This window comes from Bos grunniens, chromosome 18 (genome assembly GCF_055505025.1).
Source record: "Bos grunniens cultivar Pamir isolate PY7600 chromosome 18, Bosgru_T2T1.0, whole genome shotgun sequence".
Classification (NCBI taxonomy): domain Eukaryota; kingdom Metazoa; phylum Chordata; class Mammalia; order Artiodactyla; family Bovidae; genus Bos; species Bos grunniens.
Genome location: NC_141182.1, coordinates 47289901 through 47312306, shown reverse-complemented (window position 1 = coordinate 47312306; position 22406 = coordinate 47289901). Strand labels below are relative to the sequence as shown.

Sequence of the window (22406 nt, the reverse complement as noted above, 5' to 3'; positions counted from 1 at the left end):
TCTGTTGTTCCATGTCCAGTTCTAACTGTTGCTTCCTGACCTGCATACAGGTTTCTCAAGAGGCAGGTCAGGTGGTTTGGTATTCCCATCTCTTTCAGAATCTTCCACAGTTTATTGTGATCCACACAGTCAAAGGCTTTGGCATAGTCAAGAAAGCAGAAATAGATGTTTTTCTGGAACTCTCTTGCTTTTTCCATGATCCAGCGGATGTTGGCAATTTGATCTCTGGTTCCTCTGCCTTTTCTAAAACCAGCTTGAACATCTGGAAGTTCACGGTTCACATGTTGCTGAAGCCTGGCTTGGAGAATTTTGAGCATTACTCTACTCGTGTGTGAGATGAGTGCAATTGTGCGGTAGTTTGAGCATTCTTTGGCATTGCCTTTCTTTGGGATTGGAATGAAAACTGACCTTTTCCAGTCCTGTGGCCACTGCTGAGTTTTCCAAATTTGCTGGCATATTGAGTGCAGCACTTTCACAGCGTCATCTTTCAGCATTTGGAATAGCTCAACTGGAATTCCATTACCTCCACTAGCTTTGTTCGTAGTGATACTTTCTAAGGCCCACTTGACTTCACAGTCCAGGATGTCTGGCTCTAGGTCAATGATCACACCATCATGATTATCTGGGTCGTGAAGATCTTTTTTGTACAGTTCTTCTGTGTATTCTTGCCATCTCTTCTTAATATCTTCTGCTTCTGTTAGGTCCATACCATTTCTGTCCTTTATCGAGCCCATCTTTGCATGAAATGTTCCCTTGGTATCTCTAATTTTCTTGAAGAGATCTCTAGTCTTTCCCATTCTGTTGTTTTCCTCTATTTCTTTGCATTGATCTCTGAAGAAGGCTTTCTTATCTCTTCTTGCTATTCTATGGAACTCTGCATTCAGATGTTTATATCCTTCCTTTTCTTCTTTGCTTTTTGCTTCACTTCTTTTCACAGCTATTTGTAAGTCCTCCCCAGACAGCCATTTTGCTTTTTTGCATTTCTTTTCCATGGGGATGGTCTTGATCCCTGTGTCCTGTACAATGTCACGAACCTCATTCCATAGTTCATCAGGCACTCTATCTATCAGATCTAGGCCCTTAAATCTATTTCTCACTTCCAGTGTGTAATCATAAGGGATTTGTTTTAGGTCATACCTGAATGGTCTAGTGGTTTTCCCTACTTTCTTCAATTTAAGTCTGAATTTGGCAATAAGGAGTTCATGATCTGAGCCACAGTCAGCTCCTGGTCTTGTTTTTGCTGACTGTATAGAGCTTCTCCATCTTTGGCTGCAAAGAATATAATCAATCTGATTTCGATGTTGACCATCTGGTGATGTCCATGTGTAGAGTCTTCTCCTGTGTTGTTGGAATAGGGTGTTTGCTATGACCAGTGCATTTTCTTGGCAAAACTCTATTAGTCTTTGCCCTGCTTCAGTCTGTATTCCAAGGCCAAATTTTCCTGTTACTCCAGGTGTTTCTTGAGTTCCTACTTTTGCATTCCAGTCCCCTATAACGAAAAGGACATCTTTTTTGGGTGTTAGTTCTAAAAGTTCTTGTAGGTCTTCATAGAACTGTTCAACTTCAGCTTCTTCAGCGTTGCTGGTTGGGGCATAGACTTGGATTACTGTGATACTGAATGGTTTGCCTTGGAAACGAACAGAGGTCATTCTGTCATTTTTGAGATTGCATCCAAGTACTGCATTTCAGACTCTTGTTGACCATGATGGCTACTCCATTTCTTCTGAGGGATTCCTGCTCGCAGAAGTAGACATAATGGTCATCTGAGTTAAATTCACCCATTCCAGTCCATTTCAGTTCTCTGATTCCTAGAATGTCGACGTTCACTCTTGCCATCTCTTGTTTGACCACTTCCAATTTGCCTTGAATCATGGACCTGACATTCCAAGTTCCTATGCAATATTGCTCTTTACAGCATCGGACCTTGCTTCTATCACCAGTCACATCCACAACTGGGTATTGTTTTTGCTTTGGCTCCATCCCTTCATTCTTTCTGGAGTTATTTCTCCACTGATCTCCAGTAGCATATTGGGGACCTACTGACCTGGGGAGTTCTTCTTTCAGTATCCTATCATTTTGCCTTTTCATACTGTACATGGGGTTCTCAAGGCAAGAATACTGAAGTGATTTGCCATTCCCTTCTCCAGTGGACCACATTCTGTCAGATCTCTCCACCATGACCTGCCCATCTTGGGTTGCCCCATGGGCATGGCTTAATTTCATTGACGTAGAGAAGGCTGTGGTCCTAGTGTGATTAGATTGACTAGTTTACTGTGATTATGGTTTCAGTGTGTCTGCCCTCTGATGCCCTCTTGCAACACCTACCATCTTACTTGGGTTTCTCTTACCTTGGGCGTGGGGTATCTCTTCACGGCTACTCCAGCAAAGCGCAGCCGCTGCTCCTTACCTTGGACGAGGGGTATCTGCTCATCGCCGCCCTTCCTGACCTTCAACGTGGGATAGCTCCTCTAGGCCCTCCTGCGCCCACGCAGCCATGGCTCCTTGGATGTGGGGTCGGCCTCCCGGCCGCCGCCCCTGGCCTTGGGCGTGGGGGCGTGGGGTAGCTCCTCCCAGCCGCCCCCCTGACCTTGGATGCGGGGTAGCTCCTCTCACCGTTCCCGCGCCGTCGCAGCCTGGCACTCTCGGCCGCCGCCCCAACCTCGGACGTGGGGTAACTCGTTCTAGAATATGGTTAAAATTATATTCCATGGCAGATTTATTTATATTTGAATAGACTACATAGCAGGTAAAAAAAATCTTCAATAAGTATAATAGTTTTATTGAGTACCTATTATGTACTAGTTATTTTGTGCTATAAATTTTACATAGCTTATTTCCTGTAATCATTACCAGAAGCTTGTGAAGTCGATATTATTTTAATTTTTACAGAAAAAGGAAATGAAGCACAGAGATTAAAAAACTTTCATAACTTCATGCATGAAGTATATAATAAAGAGGATTTAAACCCACTCAGCCTGACTCTAGGACCACACTCTTATGATACTGTACAAATGGAAATCCACTCCTAAGTGAAGAAATGTAAATTTTGCCAATTGACTGTTCATATTATTTGTCCATTTTATTTATTTATTTTTTTATTTGTCCATTTTATGTTGTTAGTCCTTTTTCCACTTGAAATTAAGGAATTTTAAGAATGCGTGCTTCAGCATTAGGATTTATGCAGGTATCTTCTAATTTCTAATTTGTCTCCTAATTTGTCAGTTACATATTATCGTGTATCTTTTGTTGTATATAAACTTTAAATTTGAGTAGTTATATCTAGCCTATGACAAGTATGGCATACAATAAGAATTCAATCAAAATTAATATGCAACATTAATTTTTATTGTTGTTAAACTTGGGGGACATTTATTTTTACTTTCGTATATCACCAGTCCTGTATATGAGTGGTTAAATCTTATCTCCTTAGGAAAACATAGCACTTTTGAGTGACTGTAATATTCTATGGAGAACTTCAATCTTTGGTCACAGCATTAAGAGCTCCCGGTTTTGGTCTCATAAGCCCTCTTTGAAATGACCTGTGCAACATTAATGAAATCTTCTTTCATGAGTTGCCAATGTTGTCTTTTCTAAGATATCTTTCTTAATATTACAATATAGAGATAGTTTCTTTTCAAACCTTTGTTTTCCGTATTTAGTCTTTGATCCACCTGGAATTCAATTTTGTAATTGGTCCAAGGTAGGAATTGGCTGCTAATTATATCAGTAAAATTATTTTTGCATGTAGGAGACCAGTTGTTCCAATACTGTTTGTTAAATAAATACTTCCTTTGTGATGCCACTTTTACCATATACATGCTTAATCATTTCTAGGCTATTTATTTTTTATTTTTTTATTTTTTATTTATTTTTTGGCTATTTAGTTTTTAAACGTTTATTTATTTATTTATGGCTGTGCTGGGCCTTCATTGCTGTGTTCGGGCTTCTTAGTTGTGTTTGCTGCTGCTGCTGCTAAGTCACTTCAGTCGTGTCTGACTCTGTGCGACCCCATAGATGGCAGCCCACCAGGCTCCCCCATCCCTGGGATTCTCCAGGCAGGAACATGGAGTGGGTTGCCATTTCCTTCTCCAATGCATGAAAGTGAAAAGTGAAAGTGAAGTTGCTCAGTCGTGTCCGACTCCTAGCAACCCCATGGACTGCAGCCCACCAGGCTCCTCTGTCCATGGGATTTTCCAGGCAAGAGTACTGGAGTGGGGTACCATTGCCTTCTCTGCTTAGTTGTGGCAAGTGGGAGCTATTCTTTGTCGCGGTACCAGGGTTTCTCATTGCAGTGGCTTCTCTTGTTGCTGAGCTCAGGCTCTGGAGCATGCAGGCTTCAGTTGTTGTGGTATGTGGGCTCAGTAGTTGTGCATAGACTTAGTTGCTCCCTAGCATGTAGGATCTTCCCTGGACCAGGGATCAAACGCATGTCCCCTCCGTTGGCAGGTGGATTCTTTACCACTGAGCCACCAGGGAAGCCCATTTCTAGGCTCTTTATTCTGTTTCTTTAATCTGTCTACATCTATACCAGTACTATCGAAGAAGGCAATGGCACCCCACTCCAGTACTCTTGCCTGGAAAATCCCATGGATGGAGGAGCCTGGTAGGCTGCAGTCCATGGGGTTGGGAAGAGTCGGACATGACTGAGCGACTTCACTTTCACTTTCCACTTTCCTGCATTGGAGAAGGAAATGGCAACCCACTCCAGTGTTCTTGCCTGGAGAATCCCAGGGATGGGGGAGCCTGGTGGCTGCCGTCTATAGGGTCACACAGAGTCGGACATGACTGAAGTGACTTAGCAGCAGCAGCAGCATACCAGTACTATACTCTGTGTGTGTATATGTGTTTACATTGTTTTAATTACTTTATAGTAACCCTGTTTGATTGATAGGGATCTGCACAAACAGTGTTCTAGTTTTTAAGAAATTTCTCAGCTACTTTGGGACCTGTGTGCTTCTCTTTGAATTTTAAAATCAGTTTATTTCCTATCTAAGGAAAAAAACCCGTTGGGATTTTAATTGGAATTGCAAAGAATTATAGACTACAGACCTTCCTGACTTACGTCTGTTAAACCCATCATAATTTGAAAATATTATAAATTGAAAATATATTTAATAATATTTAATACATCTAACCTTATGTTTCCACAAGTTCAGCAATGGAAAGTAATCAAGACTTTATGTGAAACCACCCACTATGGATACAAGGCTTTTTGGAAAGCCCTTTGAAATTTATTGCAAAGTTGTTTGTAAGCAAAGGAATAAAAATGGTGGTGGCTTAGGTTACCAAATCATGTGACACATGTTTACAAAATAATCCTAGAACAGCATCACCCCCTCCTCCACTAGTTAGACCTATTCATCACTGAGGAAGCAACATGGAGGAGAATTGGCAAATTAATTTTAATAAGATGCCCAAGTCCAGAAGATGCAAATATTTATTAGTAATGGAAGACACATTCACTGGATGAATAGAAACTTTTCCCACACAGACAGAACAGGTCTTGAAGGTAACAAAAAACTTGCTTTAGGAGATAATCCCACATTTCGGATTATCTCAATTTATACAAAGTGATACTGAACCTGCCTTTAACTCTAAAATTACTCAACAAGTAGCTGAAAGCTTGGGGATGAAAGATTCCCTTCAAGCAGGAGACCCCCAATCCTTTGTGGAAAAAATGAACAATATTTTGAAGCAAATTATAGCCAGATTCCCTCCTCCAGGGAAGTATTTGGCTATAGTTCCAAATTCCACTCCAGTATTCTTGCCTGGAGAATCGGCTACAGTCCATAGGGTCGCAAAGAGTCAGACATGACTAAAGGGACTTAGCCTGCACATCTAACCTACCAAACATCGTAGCTTAGTTTAGCCTACCTTAAGTATGCTCAGAACACTTACATTGGCTTATAGTTGTGGAAAATCATCTAACACAAAGCCTGTTTCATAGTAAAGTGTTGAATATCACATGTGATTTATTGAATACTCTAGTGAAAATGAAAAACAGAATGGCTGAGTGGGTACAGAATAGTTGTACGAGTTTATTGATTGTTTACCTTTGTGATCATCGGCTGACTGGGAGCTATGGCTTGTTGCCACTGCCCAGCATCACCAGAGAATATTCTACTACATATAGCTAACATGAGAAAAGATTAAAAATTTGAGGTATCTACATTTTCTTCACTTTCTCTCCATTGTAAAGTGGAAAATTTATAAGTCAAACTATTGTATGTTAGGGACTATCTGTAATCAGAGAATAATTGAAACATTTTTTTTCTATCACAGAGATGTTTCATTTTAAGAAAATCCACTAATATAATTTATCCTATTCAAGAAAAAATATAATCAGCTCCATAGAACTGCTAATTTTTCTTAAATCAGAATGTGAGACTTTTAGGAGGATATATTTATAAAATAGAAGTAAAAGGATACTTCCTTAACATGGTATTTTAAAAAATCATTCTACATTCATAATAAGCTAAAAGCCAGAATCATATTTACTGTGGAAAATGAGACATATTCCTACTAAAGTCAGGAATATGACCAGATTGCTCATGCTACCACATTTATTTACTAAAATTCTATATACATAAAGGGCTTCCCTCATAGTTTGGTCAGTAAAGAATCTGCCTGCAATGCAGATCTGGTGTTTGATTCCTGGGTTGGGAAGATCCTCTGGAGAAGGAAATGGTAACCTACTCCAGTATTCTCACCTGGAGAATCCCATGGACAGAGGGTCCTGGCAGGCTACAGTCTGTGGGGTTGCAAGAGTTGGACATGACTTAGTGACTACACCACCACCACCACTATATACATATAGAAAAGAGAAAAAAGGTAAAAGTTGGGAAGGTGCATACAAAATTATTATTTCTAGGTGATACATTTATGTGTGTGTGCACCTGAAGATGAAACAAGAGAATTCAAAACAGTATGGACACAAAATTAATATGCAAAAATTAATAACATTTCTATATATTAATACAAACCACAACCAGTTCAGAAATAAAATGGAAGCTGGGAATTCCCTGGCAGTACTGTGGTTAAGACTCAGCACTTTCATGCCATGGTCAGAATTCAAACCCTGGTTGGGGAACTAAGATCCTGAAAACCCTGTGGGGCAGCCAAATAATATATAAACTTTAAAAATGAATAAAGTAAAATGGAAGAAAGATGTTAAGAGTAGAAACAAAATCCTAAAGGAAAAAAAGATGTATATGGGAGAAAGAAACCTTTAAAACATTACTGAGACCTAGAAGAGGATTTGAGTAAATTTTTAATATATACTTTTAAAAAATAAAATTGTCATTATTAATTCAATATGAATTCTCTTTAATCTTCAGATTTATTGAAATCTCAGATATTCTAAATACACCTTTTAGAATAAGGCAGTTCTGTTCAAGCTGAGTGTAGAAGACATTTGGAAAATAAAAATGTATATAATATCCAAGAAAAAAACATGAAAAATACTGTGTATTATGCTCCAAGTTTTAGAAAGAATAACATTTATTTAATATTTGTATAACTTTAAGGAAAAAATATCCTTTTACAAAAAGTTGCCAGTCAGCATACACACCATAGAATTGATACATAATTACCTTTATGCCTTCACTGTAACAGAGAAGGCAATGGCACCCCACTCCAGTACTCTTGCCTGAAAAGTCCCATGGGCGGAGGAGCCTGGTGGGCTGCAGTCCATGGGGTCGCTAAGAGTCGGACACGACTGAGCGACTTCCCTTTCACTTTTCACTTTCATGCACTGGAGAAGGAAATGGCAGCCCACTCCAGTGTTCTTGCCTGGAGAATCCCAGGGATGGGGGAGCCTGATGGGCTGCCGTCTATGGGGTCACACAGAGTCGGACACGACTGAAGTGACTTAGCTTAGCTTAGCTTCACTGTAAACTTTATTTCTAAAAAAGATTTATCATGTTAAGTATCTTAAAAATGAAGGAGAAGGAGACTGCTGTGATTACCAGCAGGACCTCTGGAAATGTTAAGGCTTCCTGTCAGGGCTAGGGTGATTCTCATCTTTTTCTTGGTTCTGTCTGATAGGAAAATAAAACAAAAATTTAATGACACAAATTAAATTTATGTTTTTTGACAATCCCCTTTGTTCCTTGCTCCAAAAATGGAATCCTTGGCATATATACATGTAAAGAGCATCAATATCTTAGGAAAATAGACTGTTATAAAGCACTGATTCATCATTGTATACAGTTAGAAATTAACCCATATTTACTTTTGTTACTTGTTTTACAGTTTCTGTCAAGTCTTTTTGGATATGAAATTTATGCTCATACACTAGTTAGTTGGAAAGATGTTCAAATGGTAATTTACTAGAGGTAGTGAAAAACACAGTTTTTGTTGTTCCCTATTTTTTTAATGGTTCATATTCCATGAAAAGTGAAAGTGTTAGTCACTCAGTCATGTCCGATTCTTTGTGACCTTATGGACCAGACTCCTCTATCCTTGGAATTCTCTAGGCAAGAGTACTGGAGTGGGTAGCCATTCCTTCTCCAGGGGATCTTCCTGGCCCAGGGATCGAGCCCAGATCTCCTGCATTACAGGTGCATTCTTTACTGTCTGAACTGCCAAGAAAGCCCAATAAGGGTTATTTATTCCTGGAACATTTATTAAATGGTTACTGGGTGCCAGGCTCAGTTCTGCTTTTTTCACATTTTTTTGGTCTCATTTAGTCCTCATAACAACCCTTTGAGGAAAATGCCACTTTACAGATGAGGTTCAAATTTGGCTATTTGTTGAGTTTACACAATTCGTTAAAAAAAGAAAAAAAATTTTTTTGGCTATGCTGAGAGGCTTATGGGAATCTTAGTTCCCTGATCAGGGATTGAACCTGGGCCAAGGCAGTGAAAGAACCAAGTCCTAACCACTGGACTTCCAGGGAATTCCCACACAATTAGTAAATTTTGAGGCCAGGATTTGAACTCATGATGTCAGATTCTACAGCCCGTTGACCAATAAAAATATCTAAATCCAGTTTCATTTTGAGAGCTTAGTTCTTTGAAAAATTTTCAATCAACTATGTGTTAAATCAGGTTTCTTTTCAGCTTTTCTGCTTCTTTTCTGAGTAGAACAACAGGTCTTTATTCTTATACAGGTTGACTTTGTGGACTTTGGGCTCTGTTTTGGGCTGCAGATCACCTGGTCTTGACACAGGCTGTGGGATGGGCTCCCAGCTCCTCCAGATTGTGTTCACTCAGGTGAATGGGCGAGCAGCTTCCTGGGGCAAGCTCTTCACTTGCCCGATCACTGGAGTACATGGGCCAAGTCAAAGGGTGTGTTAAAATACAAATTCAACTTGAGTACATTTTGAAGATCTTACTGGCTTTATTCCATGATTCATGAGTCAGAGAACTTCCAATCTAGCAGATATACAGGAACTTTGAGGAGCTATATACCAAGTTAATTTTACATGCAGAGGGAAAGGGGCAAGGAAGTTACAGTAGCAAAAAGCAGACTGGTTCTGGCCCGATTACTTTCCCTTAGGGGATGATAGGGTTTATCAGACAGATTACTTCACTAATGATCATCAGGTGATTTCTGCTTGGCTGGTTTAATAGTCCAGTTCTAGGAGAGGCTGAAACTAATTAAGTCTCAGTTTGGTGACATGAGGCTTAGCATAAGTGACTCCATTTTGGGCCTGTTGTCTTGTTTTTAACAGGTGTAAGCATTTTTCTCATGAAAAAGTATTGGGTTTTGTCAAGTGCTTTTTCTGCAGCTGTTGAGATGATCATATGAATTTATTCTTTATTCTGTCCACATTGTGTATTACATTAGTTTATTTTCAGATGTTAAATCAGTATTGTTAAATCAGCATTCCTGGGATAAAGCCCACTTGATAATGGTTTATAACTCTTTATATATATTTTTTTGTTTGTTTGCTTTTAAAGAGCAGTTTCAAGTTCACAGCAAAGTTGAGAGGAAGGTACAGAGGTTCTCCATATACCCCTTGCCTCCACAGGTGCATAGCCTTGCCCATTATCAACATCCCCCATCAGAGTGGTACAGTTGTTACAATTGATGGTCCTATATTGACATATCATGTTCACCCAATGTCCAGTAGTTTACACTCAGACTCACTCTTGGTGTTGTACAATCAATGAATTTGGACAAATGTATGTACATATATATATATGTGTGTGTATATATATGGGTGCTTGCCTGGTAGCTCGTTGGTAAAGATTGGTGTGTGTGTGTATATATATATTGTGTGTGTGTGTGTGTATATATATATGTGTGTGTGTGTATGTGTATCTGCCTGCAATGCAGGAGACCAGGGTTTGATCCCTCGATCCGGAGGATCTCCTGGAGAGGCGAATGGCAACCCACTCCAGTATTCTTGTCTGGAAAATTCCCTTGACAGAGGAGCCTGGTGGGCTGCAGTTTATGGGTCACCAAGGGTCGGAAATGATTGAGCAACTAATATACACACACACATATATACATGTATCCATCATTATAGTATCATACAGAATATTTTCACTGACCTAAAAATCCTCTGTGCTTTGTCTGCTCATTTCTTTCCTCTCCTCCAATGCCTGGTATCCACTAATCTTTTTACTGTTTCTATAGTTTTGCCTTTTCCAGAATGTTGTAGTGGAATCATACCGTAGATAGCCTTTTCAGCTCAGCTTCTTTCACTTAGTTACATGCATTTAAGATTCCTCCATGTCTTTTCATGGCTTGATAGCACATTTCTTTTTAGCACTGAGTAATATTCCTTTATCTGGGTGTACCACCATTTAGTTACCCATTTACCTTCTGTCTATTACTTCCCTACTATTCCCATGTCCTCTTTCTTATTAGATCACACAACTGCTTGGACAGGTTCTGAGCCTGTGAATCATATCTGTGTCATCTCTGTCACAGCCCAATACAAATCAGTGACAACTGTTTCCAGCTTCCTGCAAAATAAATGATGAACTAATAAGTTTGCTGATTAAGTAATAACACATTCCTACAGGGTATTTCTATTATGGTATATCTTCTCCCACAGTATAAATACAAAATTAAGTATTTAGAAATTAGAAAACTTGATATATGGTATCTGAACCCTGGATACTAGCTAAATGAGTTGTTGCATGTTTTGACCACAGTGTTTAGCTTTGATGACTTCAAATTGTGTTTTAACAGGAAACAGTGACATTTAAGGATGTGGCTGTGGACCTCACACAGGAGGAATGGCAGCAAATGAAACCTGCTCAGAGGAACTTGTACCGTGATGTGATGCTGGAGAACTACAGCAACCTAGTCACAGTGGGTAAGGATAGCTTTGCAGTCTTACATAGAATTCTGTCTTTGAAATATGTGAAGACTTCAACTTGCTATATGTCTTTAACTAGCATTTCCTGTCTTCATATGATTGTATGTGCTAGTCTTTAGAATAAATGCTAATTATTTTGTATCACTGTGAAAGTTCCTCCATCGTCTTTCGTAGGCCCTCCAGTCCCCAGGACTCAACCCAAGATCTGGATGGTTGTCTCCAGCATTAACATTCAGGTCCTTTGTTGTCTCTCAAAATAGGTTGTCAAGTCACCAAACCAGATGTGATCTTCAAGTTGGAGCAGGAAGAGGAGCCATGGGTGGTAGAAGAAGAAATGCTTGGGCGGCACTGTCCAGGTGAATAAGTGAAAAGGCAGGTCTGAATGAGAAAGCCACATAGCAGTTGTTCAGGAGGTTGATACCATTTCACGTTTTCCAAGATTTGCTTAAGTCTTCTAGAATGACAGAAGATATGAATGCCTTGAATTATGGTGACACTTCTAGATACTGTTCTTCTTATGTTGCAGCTCTCTTCCTTTTTTCAAATTTTAAATACTAAAACTTCCTAGCTCATTTACAGCCTTACTTTCAGGATTAGTGTCCCTTTCTATGATCCTTAAGCTTTCTTATTCCTTTGCATTCACAGGTTTTCTTTTTTGTGTGTTCAATATTTGAATTAAATTCCCTTTCATTTCTTTTCTTCTTTCTATTTTGAAAAGCTTCAGATTTGTTTTGTAACAATACTCACACTTTCTGTTGTACTTCACAACTCTCACAATCCAATATAGCTTTGAAAGTCTCTGACTTACAGCTTGTTACCTCCTCCTTTCTTATTCACACCTTTCATTCCTTTAATTTTTTTGAAATATAATATAGGCACCCTTGGTTAAAAAATATTAACAATCCAAAAGGTAACATTAAAAAGTGAGTCTCTCTTACCCTTCACATTCAGTCCCTTTCTTTTCCAAGTTAAGTACACTTTTTTTCAGAGTCCTGCTGACCATTCTTGTTTATTTCACCATATGAATTTTATTTTTTTAATTTATTTTTTGTTTATTGGTGTTTTTTATTTTAAGGTGGAACAGTTTATTAAAGGAATTATGGATTTTTTTTTTTGGTCTGTGCTGGGTCTTTGTTGTTATGCGGGCTTTCCTCTAATTTCAGTGAACAGGGGCTTGCTACTCTTCTTTGGTGTGCACGGGCTTCTCATTGTGATGGCTTCTCTTGTTGCAGAGCACGGGCTCTAGGGCACTCAGACTTCAGTAGCTGTGGCTCTTGGACTCTAGAGCACAGTCTCAATAGTTGTGACGCACGGGTTTAGTTGCTCAACAGCATGTGGGATTTTCTCAGATCAGGGATCCGACCCATATCTCCTGCATTGGCAGGTGGATTCTTTACCAACTGAGCCACCAGGGAATCCCCGTCACTGTATGAATTTTAAATTTAACTATCTATTTCCAGAGAAAAACCTGTTGGATTTTTTTGCTGGGAATGTGTCAGAAGTATAAATGAACTTTCAGAGAGCTGACATCTTTATACTGTCAAGGTTTTCTATCCAAGATCTTTATTCGGATCTGCCTGTTTTGTATCCTTCAGAAATGCTTTCCAAGGTTTCCTTTATACCTTTTGTAAATTTCTTACTAAGTTTATACCTAAGTAATAGACAAGAGAAAAAAAATAGTGCTAATGGAATTGGAAAGGACCCTATAAAACCATCTTTATTTACAGATGATAAGATGATGTCCCTTAAAACACAAGAGATTCAACTTCAACAAACTTAAAGAGAATTCAGTGATATGGTAAGGTATCAAATTAACAAGTAAAAATCAGTTGTTTTCATGTATACTTCAACAACCAGTAGAAGATATAAGGAAAAGGAAACCGCATTAATAGTTGTAACAATATAGATAAAATACTATTCTGGATATGGGCATAAAACAATAAAAAAAAAACAAAGTCCTGTCTTCAGGGAGCTTATAATTTAGTGGGAACTAGAGTTCCTGAGATTTTGAAATTAAGAAAATATCTTTTTTAAAAAAAACTTTATATTTAGTTGATAGTTGGCTATGTATAAAATTCTTAGGTCACACTGTCTTCTCTAGAGGTTTTTGTAGACAGTTCCCTGAAGACTTTAGATAGTCCCCTACTGCTTCTTGGATTTGAATGTTGCTTGGAGAAATCTGAAGCCTGATTGTTTTCCTTCATACATGACTTGATTTGTTTGTCTGGATGCCCATAGGTTTGTTTTTCTTTAAAGCTTTCGAACTTTATGAGACTTATTGATCAGTCAATATCAGTTTTTCCTTTCAGCTTTTATATTCATATTTTTTGGTTCTTGTAGTGTCATATAGATCTGAATAACTGTCATTCCTCATCTTTGAATAAGGATATTTCCTGCTGGACCCATTGTTTACTGAAGAAGTGTTGGAGATTGTCTAGAAAAATACTCTGAGCTAGTAGGAAGCCTCTGTTGCTTGTATCGACTTCCTCTGTCACAGAGTTTTGTGTTAAGAGTTGGTTTGCTCTTCACTTCTTCTGAATCAGAGATTATTAGTTGCATGCTTTCTCTAACACTTAGTTTCTCTTCTACCTTCCTATGTCAATATCCTGCTTATATGAGAATAATAGCTATTTGCATCTCTGCAGATATTTGCATCTATTTAGTTCTGTCTTTCCTACCTTTTGACAGGGTCAGAACAAGATGATTATGTTCCACCAGGCAGTCTTAACACATCCAGATTCCATTGTTGTAAAAAATGACTCATTCATTCTGTCCACAGGGTGTGCCTTCTGTTTTGGAGAACTCTGTTCACCATGCTTTCTGTCTGAGACAAGAAATAACAGCCACTGTCTCTTGGTTTCTTTCCTACCTATTTATGTCTATCCTGACTTTCCTTATACTTTGGAATTGCAGTTTAGCTGCCTTTTAGTATAATTGAACACATATTTCTTTTTCTGTTTTTTCTTCATGTTTGCAGGGAGAGAAGATAGAGATGTTTAATTCCACCATGTTGAAAGAGGAAAGTCTCTTCTGTATTTGATCCTATGGATCACCCTTCTTGGAAATGTCTTCTTTACTCTTCTGTAAAGGATTCTCATTTCTCCTCCATTTGTTTATTTTTTCTTATTCTCTTATGAACTGTGTTTTACATAATTCCTCTTCTCCAGCCCTCAAGAACATTATTGAAACTAGTTCTAAATTACATATGGACTTCTTTTTCCTTTATGTACCTTCATGATGTAGATGTGTTCCTGCCTTCAAATCAGTATGTAACTCCGGACTTTAAATTCATCCTCTTTTTTTCCAGCCCCACTCTTCTCCCTGCCTTTCAAGTACCTAAATCCTCCATTGTGTGTGTGTGTGTGTGTGTGTGTTTGTGTATTTGTTTGTGCTGTGTGGCATGCAGGATCTTAGTTCCCTGACCAGATATCGAACTTGCACCCCCTGCAGTGGAAGTACAGAGTCTTAACCACTGAACTTCCAGGGAAGTCCCCCCACTTTAGCAAATTTCTGAAATGTTATCAATAGAGCAGTAGGAGAAATATTCAAAAGTCATAATTTTTGGTCCTCCATTTTAGAAGTTTGGAAAGTTGATGAACAGATCAAGAAGCAACAGGAAACCCTTGTGAGGAATGTCACATCCATCTCCAAGAAAACTCTGAATAAGGAAAATGCCGTTGAATATAAAAATGTTGCAAAAGTATTTCCTCTGGACTCAGACATTGTTACTTCAAGACAAAAGTTCTTCGAATGTGACTCACTTGATAAGGATTTTGAACATAGTTTAAACTTATTTAGTTATGAGAAAGGCTTTATAAAAAAGAAAAGTTATGAATGTAATAAGTATGGGAAACCATTTTACCATTGCTCATCCCATGTCATAACCCCCTTTAAGTGTAATCAGTGTGGACAGGATTTTAGTCATAGATTTGACCTCATCAGACATGAGAGAAGTCATGCTGGAGAGAAACCCTATGAATGTAAGGAATGTGGAAAAGCTTTCAGTAGGAAGGAAAATCTTATTACACATCAAAAAATTCATACTGGGGAAAAACCATATAAGTGTAATGAATGTGGAAAAGCTTTCATTCAGATGTCAAACCTTATTAGACACCAGAGAATTCATACTGGAGAGAAACCTTATGCATGTAAAGATTGTTGGAAGGCCTTCAGCCAGAAATCAAATCTCATTGAACATGAGAGAATTCATACTGGAGAAAAACCCTATGAATGTAAGGAATGTGGAAAAGCCTTCAGCCAGAAGCAAAATCTTATTGAACACGAGAAAATTCATACTGGTGAGAAACCTTATGCATGTAATGAATGTGGTAGAGCTTTTTCTCGGATGTCATCTGTTAATCTACATATGAGAAGTCACACAGGGGAGAAACCCTATAAATGTAATAAATGTGGAAAAGCCTTCTCTCAATGCTCAGTATTTATTATACATATGAGAAGTCATACAGGTGAGAAACCCTATGTATGTAGTGAATGTGGAAAAGCATTCTCTCAAAGTTCATCCCTTACTGTACACATGAGAAATCATACAGCTGAGAAACCCTATGAATGTAATGAATGTGGAAAAGCCTTCAGCAGGAAAGAAAATCTCATTACACATCAGAAAATTCATACTGGAGAAAAACCTTATGAATGTAATGAATGTGGGAAAGCTTTTATTCAGATGTCAAACCTCATCCGACACCAGAGAATTCATACCGGTGAAAAACCCTATGCGTGTACAGTATGTGGAAAAGCCTTTAGTCAGAAATCAAATCTCACGGAACATGAAAAAATTCATACTGGAGAGAAACCCTATCATTGTAATCAATGTGGAAAAGCTTTCAGTCAGAGACAAAACCTCCTTGAACATGAAAAAATTCATACTGGAGAGAAACCATTTAAATGTAATGAGTGCGGTAAAGCTTTTTCTCGAATCTCATCCCTTACTCTTCATGTTAGAAGTCATACAGGGGAGAAACCATATGAATGTAATAAATGTGGAAAAGCCTTCTCTCAATGCTCATTACTTATTATACATATGAGAATTCACACTGGTGAGAAACCCTATGAATGTAATGAATGTGGAAAAGCATTCTCTCAAAGAGCATCCCTTTCTATACATAAGAGAGGTCATACAGGTGAGAAACGCCGAGTGTACTAAATGAATAAGACTTTCTTTTAAATTCAACCCAAGCTTTACTTAACTTTAAAATATCTTGGCATAATCTCAAAAAATGAACAAGATTCTTTTGAAAAAATTATAAAGCTTTATTGAAGGGCAAAAGATTGGAGTAAAGGAGAGAATGTAGATGGAAAAACCCAGTATTATAAAATGTCTGTTCTTCCCAACTTAATCTCTAGACCTGGTAGAGTTCCAAACATTTAACAGGAATTTTCTAGGATCTTTATAAAATGATTCTAAACCTCATATGAAATAAAAGTCTATGGATTGCTGAGATAATATTGAAAAAGAACAGAGAGGACATATCTTCTACCATATACTACATGTATAGCAAAGTTATGGTCATTTAATAGTGTGTAATATTAGTACATTAATAGGTAGATAGAAAAGTTTTACAGAATAGAATGCCTAGAAATAAACCCGTGAATATATGCGAACTTGTTGTGTATTAGACATGACATCATAAATCAGTAGGAGGAACAGCCTAGTCAATAAAAATAGTTGGAGTACTTGAATCTCCATACTGGGGAAAATAAAATTACATACAACCTTACAACATATAAAGAAACAGAATTCCAGAGGATTTGAACACTGAAATGTGAACAGCCAAACTCTGAACTTCTTGGAAGGAAATAACAGGATGCTGTCTGTGACTTTGAGGCAGGGAAACATTTTTTAAAAGGACCCTGTAGTTTCTCTTCTGGATAGACTTCCTAAAGAAATTCACAACTATGCATAAGAAATATATATATCTGAATAGAAAACAACCTATATATTGAAGGGCTAATGAATAAAATGTGATATTAAAATAAGGAATAGTATACAGCAGTTAAAAGTAATGAACTTGGTCTGTATTGTGTAACATGGGTTGTTATCTAAAATAATGTTGAGTGGGAAAAAATTAAGATCTAGCTGAAGCATACTGTAAAATAACATTCATGTAAATTGGAGTGAAGTCATTCACAAAAAATAGAACTATGTTTTTATTACTGAAATATGTATGTAAAACTATTTTAAATGGATTAAAAAGAACACATTAAATTATTGATAGTGTTGTCTCTGGCAGGAGATTAGGATTCAGGGTGTTGATTGAAGGGGGCTTTTAGCTTTACTTGTAATTTTTATGCCTTAAAAAGAGATGAATAGCATATAAAATGAATCTGAAAAGTTAATGATACATGATGGTGATAATGGATGTCTTAATATTGTTTTTGTACTTACTTCACAGAATTTATGGGTTAGGGGATGACAATGCATAGAGAAAAGTGTTATAATAGATTCATGTGCTCTATCAGATGCTGAACTGTTTTGTCAAAAATATTTCCAGAAAATTAGTAATTAAAAGTGATAATCCTGTTTACTAATTAATATGAAATTAACATGTCTCATCAGTCTTATGCTTTTTTTTTCACATTCTTTATTTAGGACTTAATTTTCAACCAATTATATCTTAGATTCAAGAAGCATGTAATTATTTGTTAAAAATTTGAAAATCAGAGGGCAATGTGACAAATCAAATGTGATTTTTATTTAGAATTTTAGGGTATCATGATCTAATGATCCCTACTCTCTCAGTGTGTCTTGTTTTAGTTGACAACTTGTTGAATTCATAACTAATGAGTTAGTAATATGATTAGAGTCATTATGGAGAGAAAAAAATCTTGAGAAACTAACTCTACAATATTAGTCTTCTTACTCTGTACATTTCCATACAACCAGCATAAGCATTATTATTATTATAATCATTAATTATTACAATATTTTGAAACAAGAAAACCTTTTATTTTCTTGAGATCAGTTCAGTTCAGCCCGGTTGCTCAGTCGTGTCCGACTCTTTGCAACCCCATGAATCACAGCACACCAGGCCTCCCTGTCCATCACCAACTCCCGGAGTTGACTCAGACTCAAGTCCATCAAGTCATTGATGCCATCCAGCCATCTCATCCTGTCGTCCCCTTCTCCTCCTGCCCCCAATTCCTTCCAGCATCAGAGTCTTTTCCAATGAGTCAACTCTTCACATGAAATGGCCAAAGTACTGGAGTTTCAGCTTCAGCATCATTCCTTCCAAAGAAATCCCAGGGCTGATCTCCTTCAGAATAGACTGGTTGGATCTCCTTGCAGTCCAAGGGATTCTCAAGAGTCTTCTCCAACACCACAGTTCAAAAGCATCAATTCTGCGGTGCTCAGCTTTCTTCACAGTCCAACTCTTACATCCATACATGATCACTGGAAAAACCATAGCCTTGGATAGCCTTAAGCAATTATGTAAAATTGCTTCACTCTTAACCTACAGATCATTTTATTTCTTCTACAACCCTTGATTTATGTACCTATCTGGTTTTGGTTGAAAGCAGTATGTGGTCTAAGACCCTGAGCAGTAATAACCGTTCCTCTGAAAGGATCTCATTCTCTGTTAAACAATAAGTGAATCAGCCCTTCAGGTATTTTTTTATTGTACCATCTCTGCAGTATTACTTGATGCACAGAAAACCATTATGATTTGGAATGTTGTTCAAAAGGAGTCTTTAGCTTTGAATGTTTGAATGTCAGTTGCATTTATTGGAAGCTAGTTTTACAAAATTAAATCATTCTTAGACTAAATTTATGAAGTACAATCATGACTAAGCTCAGTTTTACTTCAGTTAGTCATTTTTGAAGACTGACAATGACTTAAAATTATAAATAGCAGGCACTGATATTTATGAAATCAGCACTTTCCCAAAACTTAAATATCTAAATGTGTTGTCACTTCATAATCTCTTCTTTCATGGGTTTTGTGGTAAGTCCAATTTTGCAAGCACACTTTTTTGTAGACTTTTTAAAAAGTACTTTTCAAAGTTCATGTTTTATACACACAACAAAATCTGTGTAAATATTTTTAGTTGCAAAATTTGAGGGGGTGATCTAAACTCATTTTTCACTCTGATTTTCTTCATGCTTCTTTATTTGGCTCATATCTCACTTTTTTTCTGTCCCATCCTTTACATAGTTTTGGAGTCAACAGAAAAATTTTAAATTTCCCTTACACTCATAATGACCACCTTATGTGCCTTTTTAGCCTGTCCCACTAAGAGTGGCTGTGCTGATTGGGTGATATATAGTGCCTGAGACTAAACCTGAATCTCAAGTCTAGGAAGGCTATTTTACTGTATGTCAACAAGAAGATGATCTTGTCTCTATAATTTTTTTCCTATCCTGAAGAGTAGAAATAAGGTCTAAGTGACTGAGATAACATAAAAATAATCTATCAAATCACAATAAATCCCTCTCCACTTGGATACACATGAACTGTTACTGCCTGATAGTTTCCATTCTAGATTTCAGACTTAATTTGAAGTTTGCTGATATGAAAGATAAGGAAAAGAGAGAGAAAGGAAAACTACACTTTTGTGGATATCACCAGCTGGATGGTCACCAGTTGCTAAAAATGCAGCAGACTAAGGCGAAACATTTGGGAGTAAAGATAGGATGGAATTGAGTCATATTGTGGACATTCTTTTACCTGTAATTTGCCAGAGGCAGATCTTGAGATGAGAATTCCCACACAAGTGATTTATTAAGTGCTCCTAGAAAGAGTGGTAAAGGCATGAAGGAAGTGGGACAGGAAAGAAGTTAAGAGCATCATCTCCAGCTGTAGTCCTGCCATCTGTCATTTCAGCCAGATCACTAAGGGAATTCTAGAATGTAAGCTCTGCCTTATACTCCCCTCTCTCTGAGCTAACTGCTGAAAATCTTTGCTACTTACCACTGAGTTCCTCTGTAAGAATTGCCTTCGGATGAAGAGAGCTGCATCATGCATGGCTACACTGCCTCCCCAAGGGCAATTTAGAGAAGTGCGAAGAGCCATCTCAGTCCTAGAGCTCCCTGAGAGTTTGCAACCCTGTCACAGTTCAATTTCACCTTCCACCAATTCTGCTTCATTTCAGATTCTGTCTCCCAGGGAACCTGACCTAAGATGGGGACATTTTGCAACAGCAAGTCTCAAACTGAAACAACAATTTTTAATTCATTTATAAATAAACTCATCACATGTTAATAACATTTTATGAAAAGTATATTTGAAAAACAATGACAATTGTATTATTATATAAATTTTCAAATACCTTTAATAGTTTAATGAAAGACAGTTGGATTCTCATCTCTGCATTCATTCTGTAGCAATGTTGCATGTTATGTAGACCAGGAAACTACTCTCAGGAGAGAATGAAAGTGAAAAAGGAAAAAAGGTGTTGAAATTACTATGAAAATAATTTTGACCTAAGAGACCCCTGAGGGTTCTCCAACTACTCTTTAAGAACCGCTATTTGACATCTGGCCTGGTCTCTTCAAAAACTCATTGTTAAAAGACTAAAGGGATGTGAAGGGAGGAGGACTGAGGAGGGGTATTGGCATGCTATTTAGTAATCTAAGTAGTCCTAGATGGAGGATTTCAGAAACAAGAATAGTGGGCAAAGAAAATGTTAAAATGGGAGTAGATGGAAACAAATACAGTGGAAGAGAATAACAGAATTGACTTATGATATTAAAAACAACAATGAAATTACTGGAAAACACCGGCATATAATTCACAGAGTTGATGTGACTTTGATTTAAAGTTTTTCAAGTCCATTTGTTGTTTCAGATAGAGGGACTCTTTGTGACCATGTGGACTGTAGCCTGCCAAGCTCCTTTGTTCATGGGGATTCTCCAGGCAAGAGTACTGAAGTGGATTGCCATACCCTCCTCCAGGGGATCTTCCCAACCCAGGGATCAAACCCAGGTCTTCCTCTTTGCAAAGACAGAGCTAGTGTTTTGAAATACAGATTCAGTAGAATGCAAGAGACCACAAATAACAGTGCCTTAAAAGTTGATCTTTTTATCCACACATTTAATAATTAGTCTGCAGTTAGGTAGTACAGAACTGGTACAGATTCTCTTTCTTGTTTTCCATAACTCTTAGGGAGGTCTTATTCACACAGCCCAATATGGCACACTCACATTCACATCCCCAGGAGTCAAGGAGAATAGAGGACAAAGAGGCACATCAGTTTACTTTAAGGACAGGGATCTAGCATTACACACATTACCTTCTTTCACACACTGCTGGCTAGCACTTAGAAACAGGAACAGAAATAGCTGCAGAGCCAACTGGGAAATCACAAAGATGTATGACATCCAGCAATGGTAATGATGCAAGTAAGTGAATACTGAACATTGCTGGTAAGGATATGAAATGTATGAGTCCTGTGGAAATTACAATTTTAATACCAGTTTTAAAATCCAGGACTTTTGGTTTCAGGTTTGACATTTAAGGACCTTGGAAGTCATCACTTCCATCCTTAAAACAAGGAGAAAAAATTAGGAACAAACTGAAAATGAATGACTCCCCCCCCCCATCAGCTCTAGGAACCTGCAACTGTTAACTATTATTTTTTAAAGTTTTTTTTAAAGTTTTATTTATTTGGCTGCACCAGGTGTTAGTTGTAGCATATGGGACCAGGAATCAAAGCCAGGCGCCCTGTATTGGGAGTGCAGAGTCTTAGCTACTGGACCACCAGGGAGGTCCCTCTGAAGTCTTTTAAAGAGAAGTTTTAACAGCAAAATTGAGGGGAAGGTACAGTGGTTTCCCATATGCTCCCCCACACCTCCTGGCCACCCCATTACCGACATCCCTCACCAGAGCGGTACCTTTGTTACAATGGATGGACCTACATTGACACATCATAACCAACCAAAGTTCACAGTTCAGCCTCAGAATTCACTTTTGGTTTGTATGTTCATGAAAAGTTAAAATGTTAGTCACTCGGTCATGTCTGACACTTTGTGATGATAGCCTGCCAGGCTTGTCTGTCTGTGGGATTTTCCAGGCAAGAATACTGGAGTGGGTAGCCATTCCCTTCTCCAGGGGTTCTTCCCAACCCTGGGATTGAACCTGGGTCTCCTACATTGCAGGTGAATTCTTTACCT

The 22406-nt window shown here is 37.9% G+C and overlaps 1 protein-coding gene and 1 non-coding gene across 37 annotated transcripts in view; one reads left to right on the top strand and one right to left on the bottom strand.

Moving 5' to 3' along the window:
• Positions 1 to 20501, top strand: part of ZNF568 (zinc finger protein 568) — a 30791-nt gene extending 10290 nt beyond the window's left edge. For 19 of the 36 annotated variants that reach the window (XM_086351934.1, XM_086351921.1, XM_086351920.1 and 16 more), the window contains 3 exons: positions 11149 to 11275; positions 11539 to 11634; positions 14857 to 17839. In XM_086351934.1, coding sequence (XP_086208060.1) covers positions 11206 to 11275; positions 11539 to 11634; positions 14857 to 16439 — 1749 coding nt within the window. In that variant the 5' untranslated portion in view covers positions 11149 to 11205 and the 3' untranslated portion in view covers positions 16440 to 17839. Of the gene's footprint in view, positions 1 to 9111; positions 9291 to 11148; positions 11276 to 11538; positions 11635 to 13005; positions 13077 to 14856; positions 17840 to 20386 lie in introns of those variants that run through there. The other 17 variants (XM_086351949.1, XM_086351950.1, XM_086351952.1 and 14 more) reach the window with 4 other exon arrangements.
• LOC147353727 (small nucleolar RNA SNORA25) lies at positions 3415 to 3541 on the bottom strand. Its single transcript, XR_015146730.1, has one exon. It is a non-coding gene; the product is annotated as a small nucleolar RNA SNORA25 (small nucleolar RNA).
• Positions 20502 to 22406: the final 1905 nt, after the last annotated feature.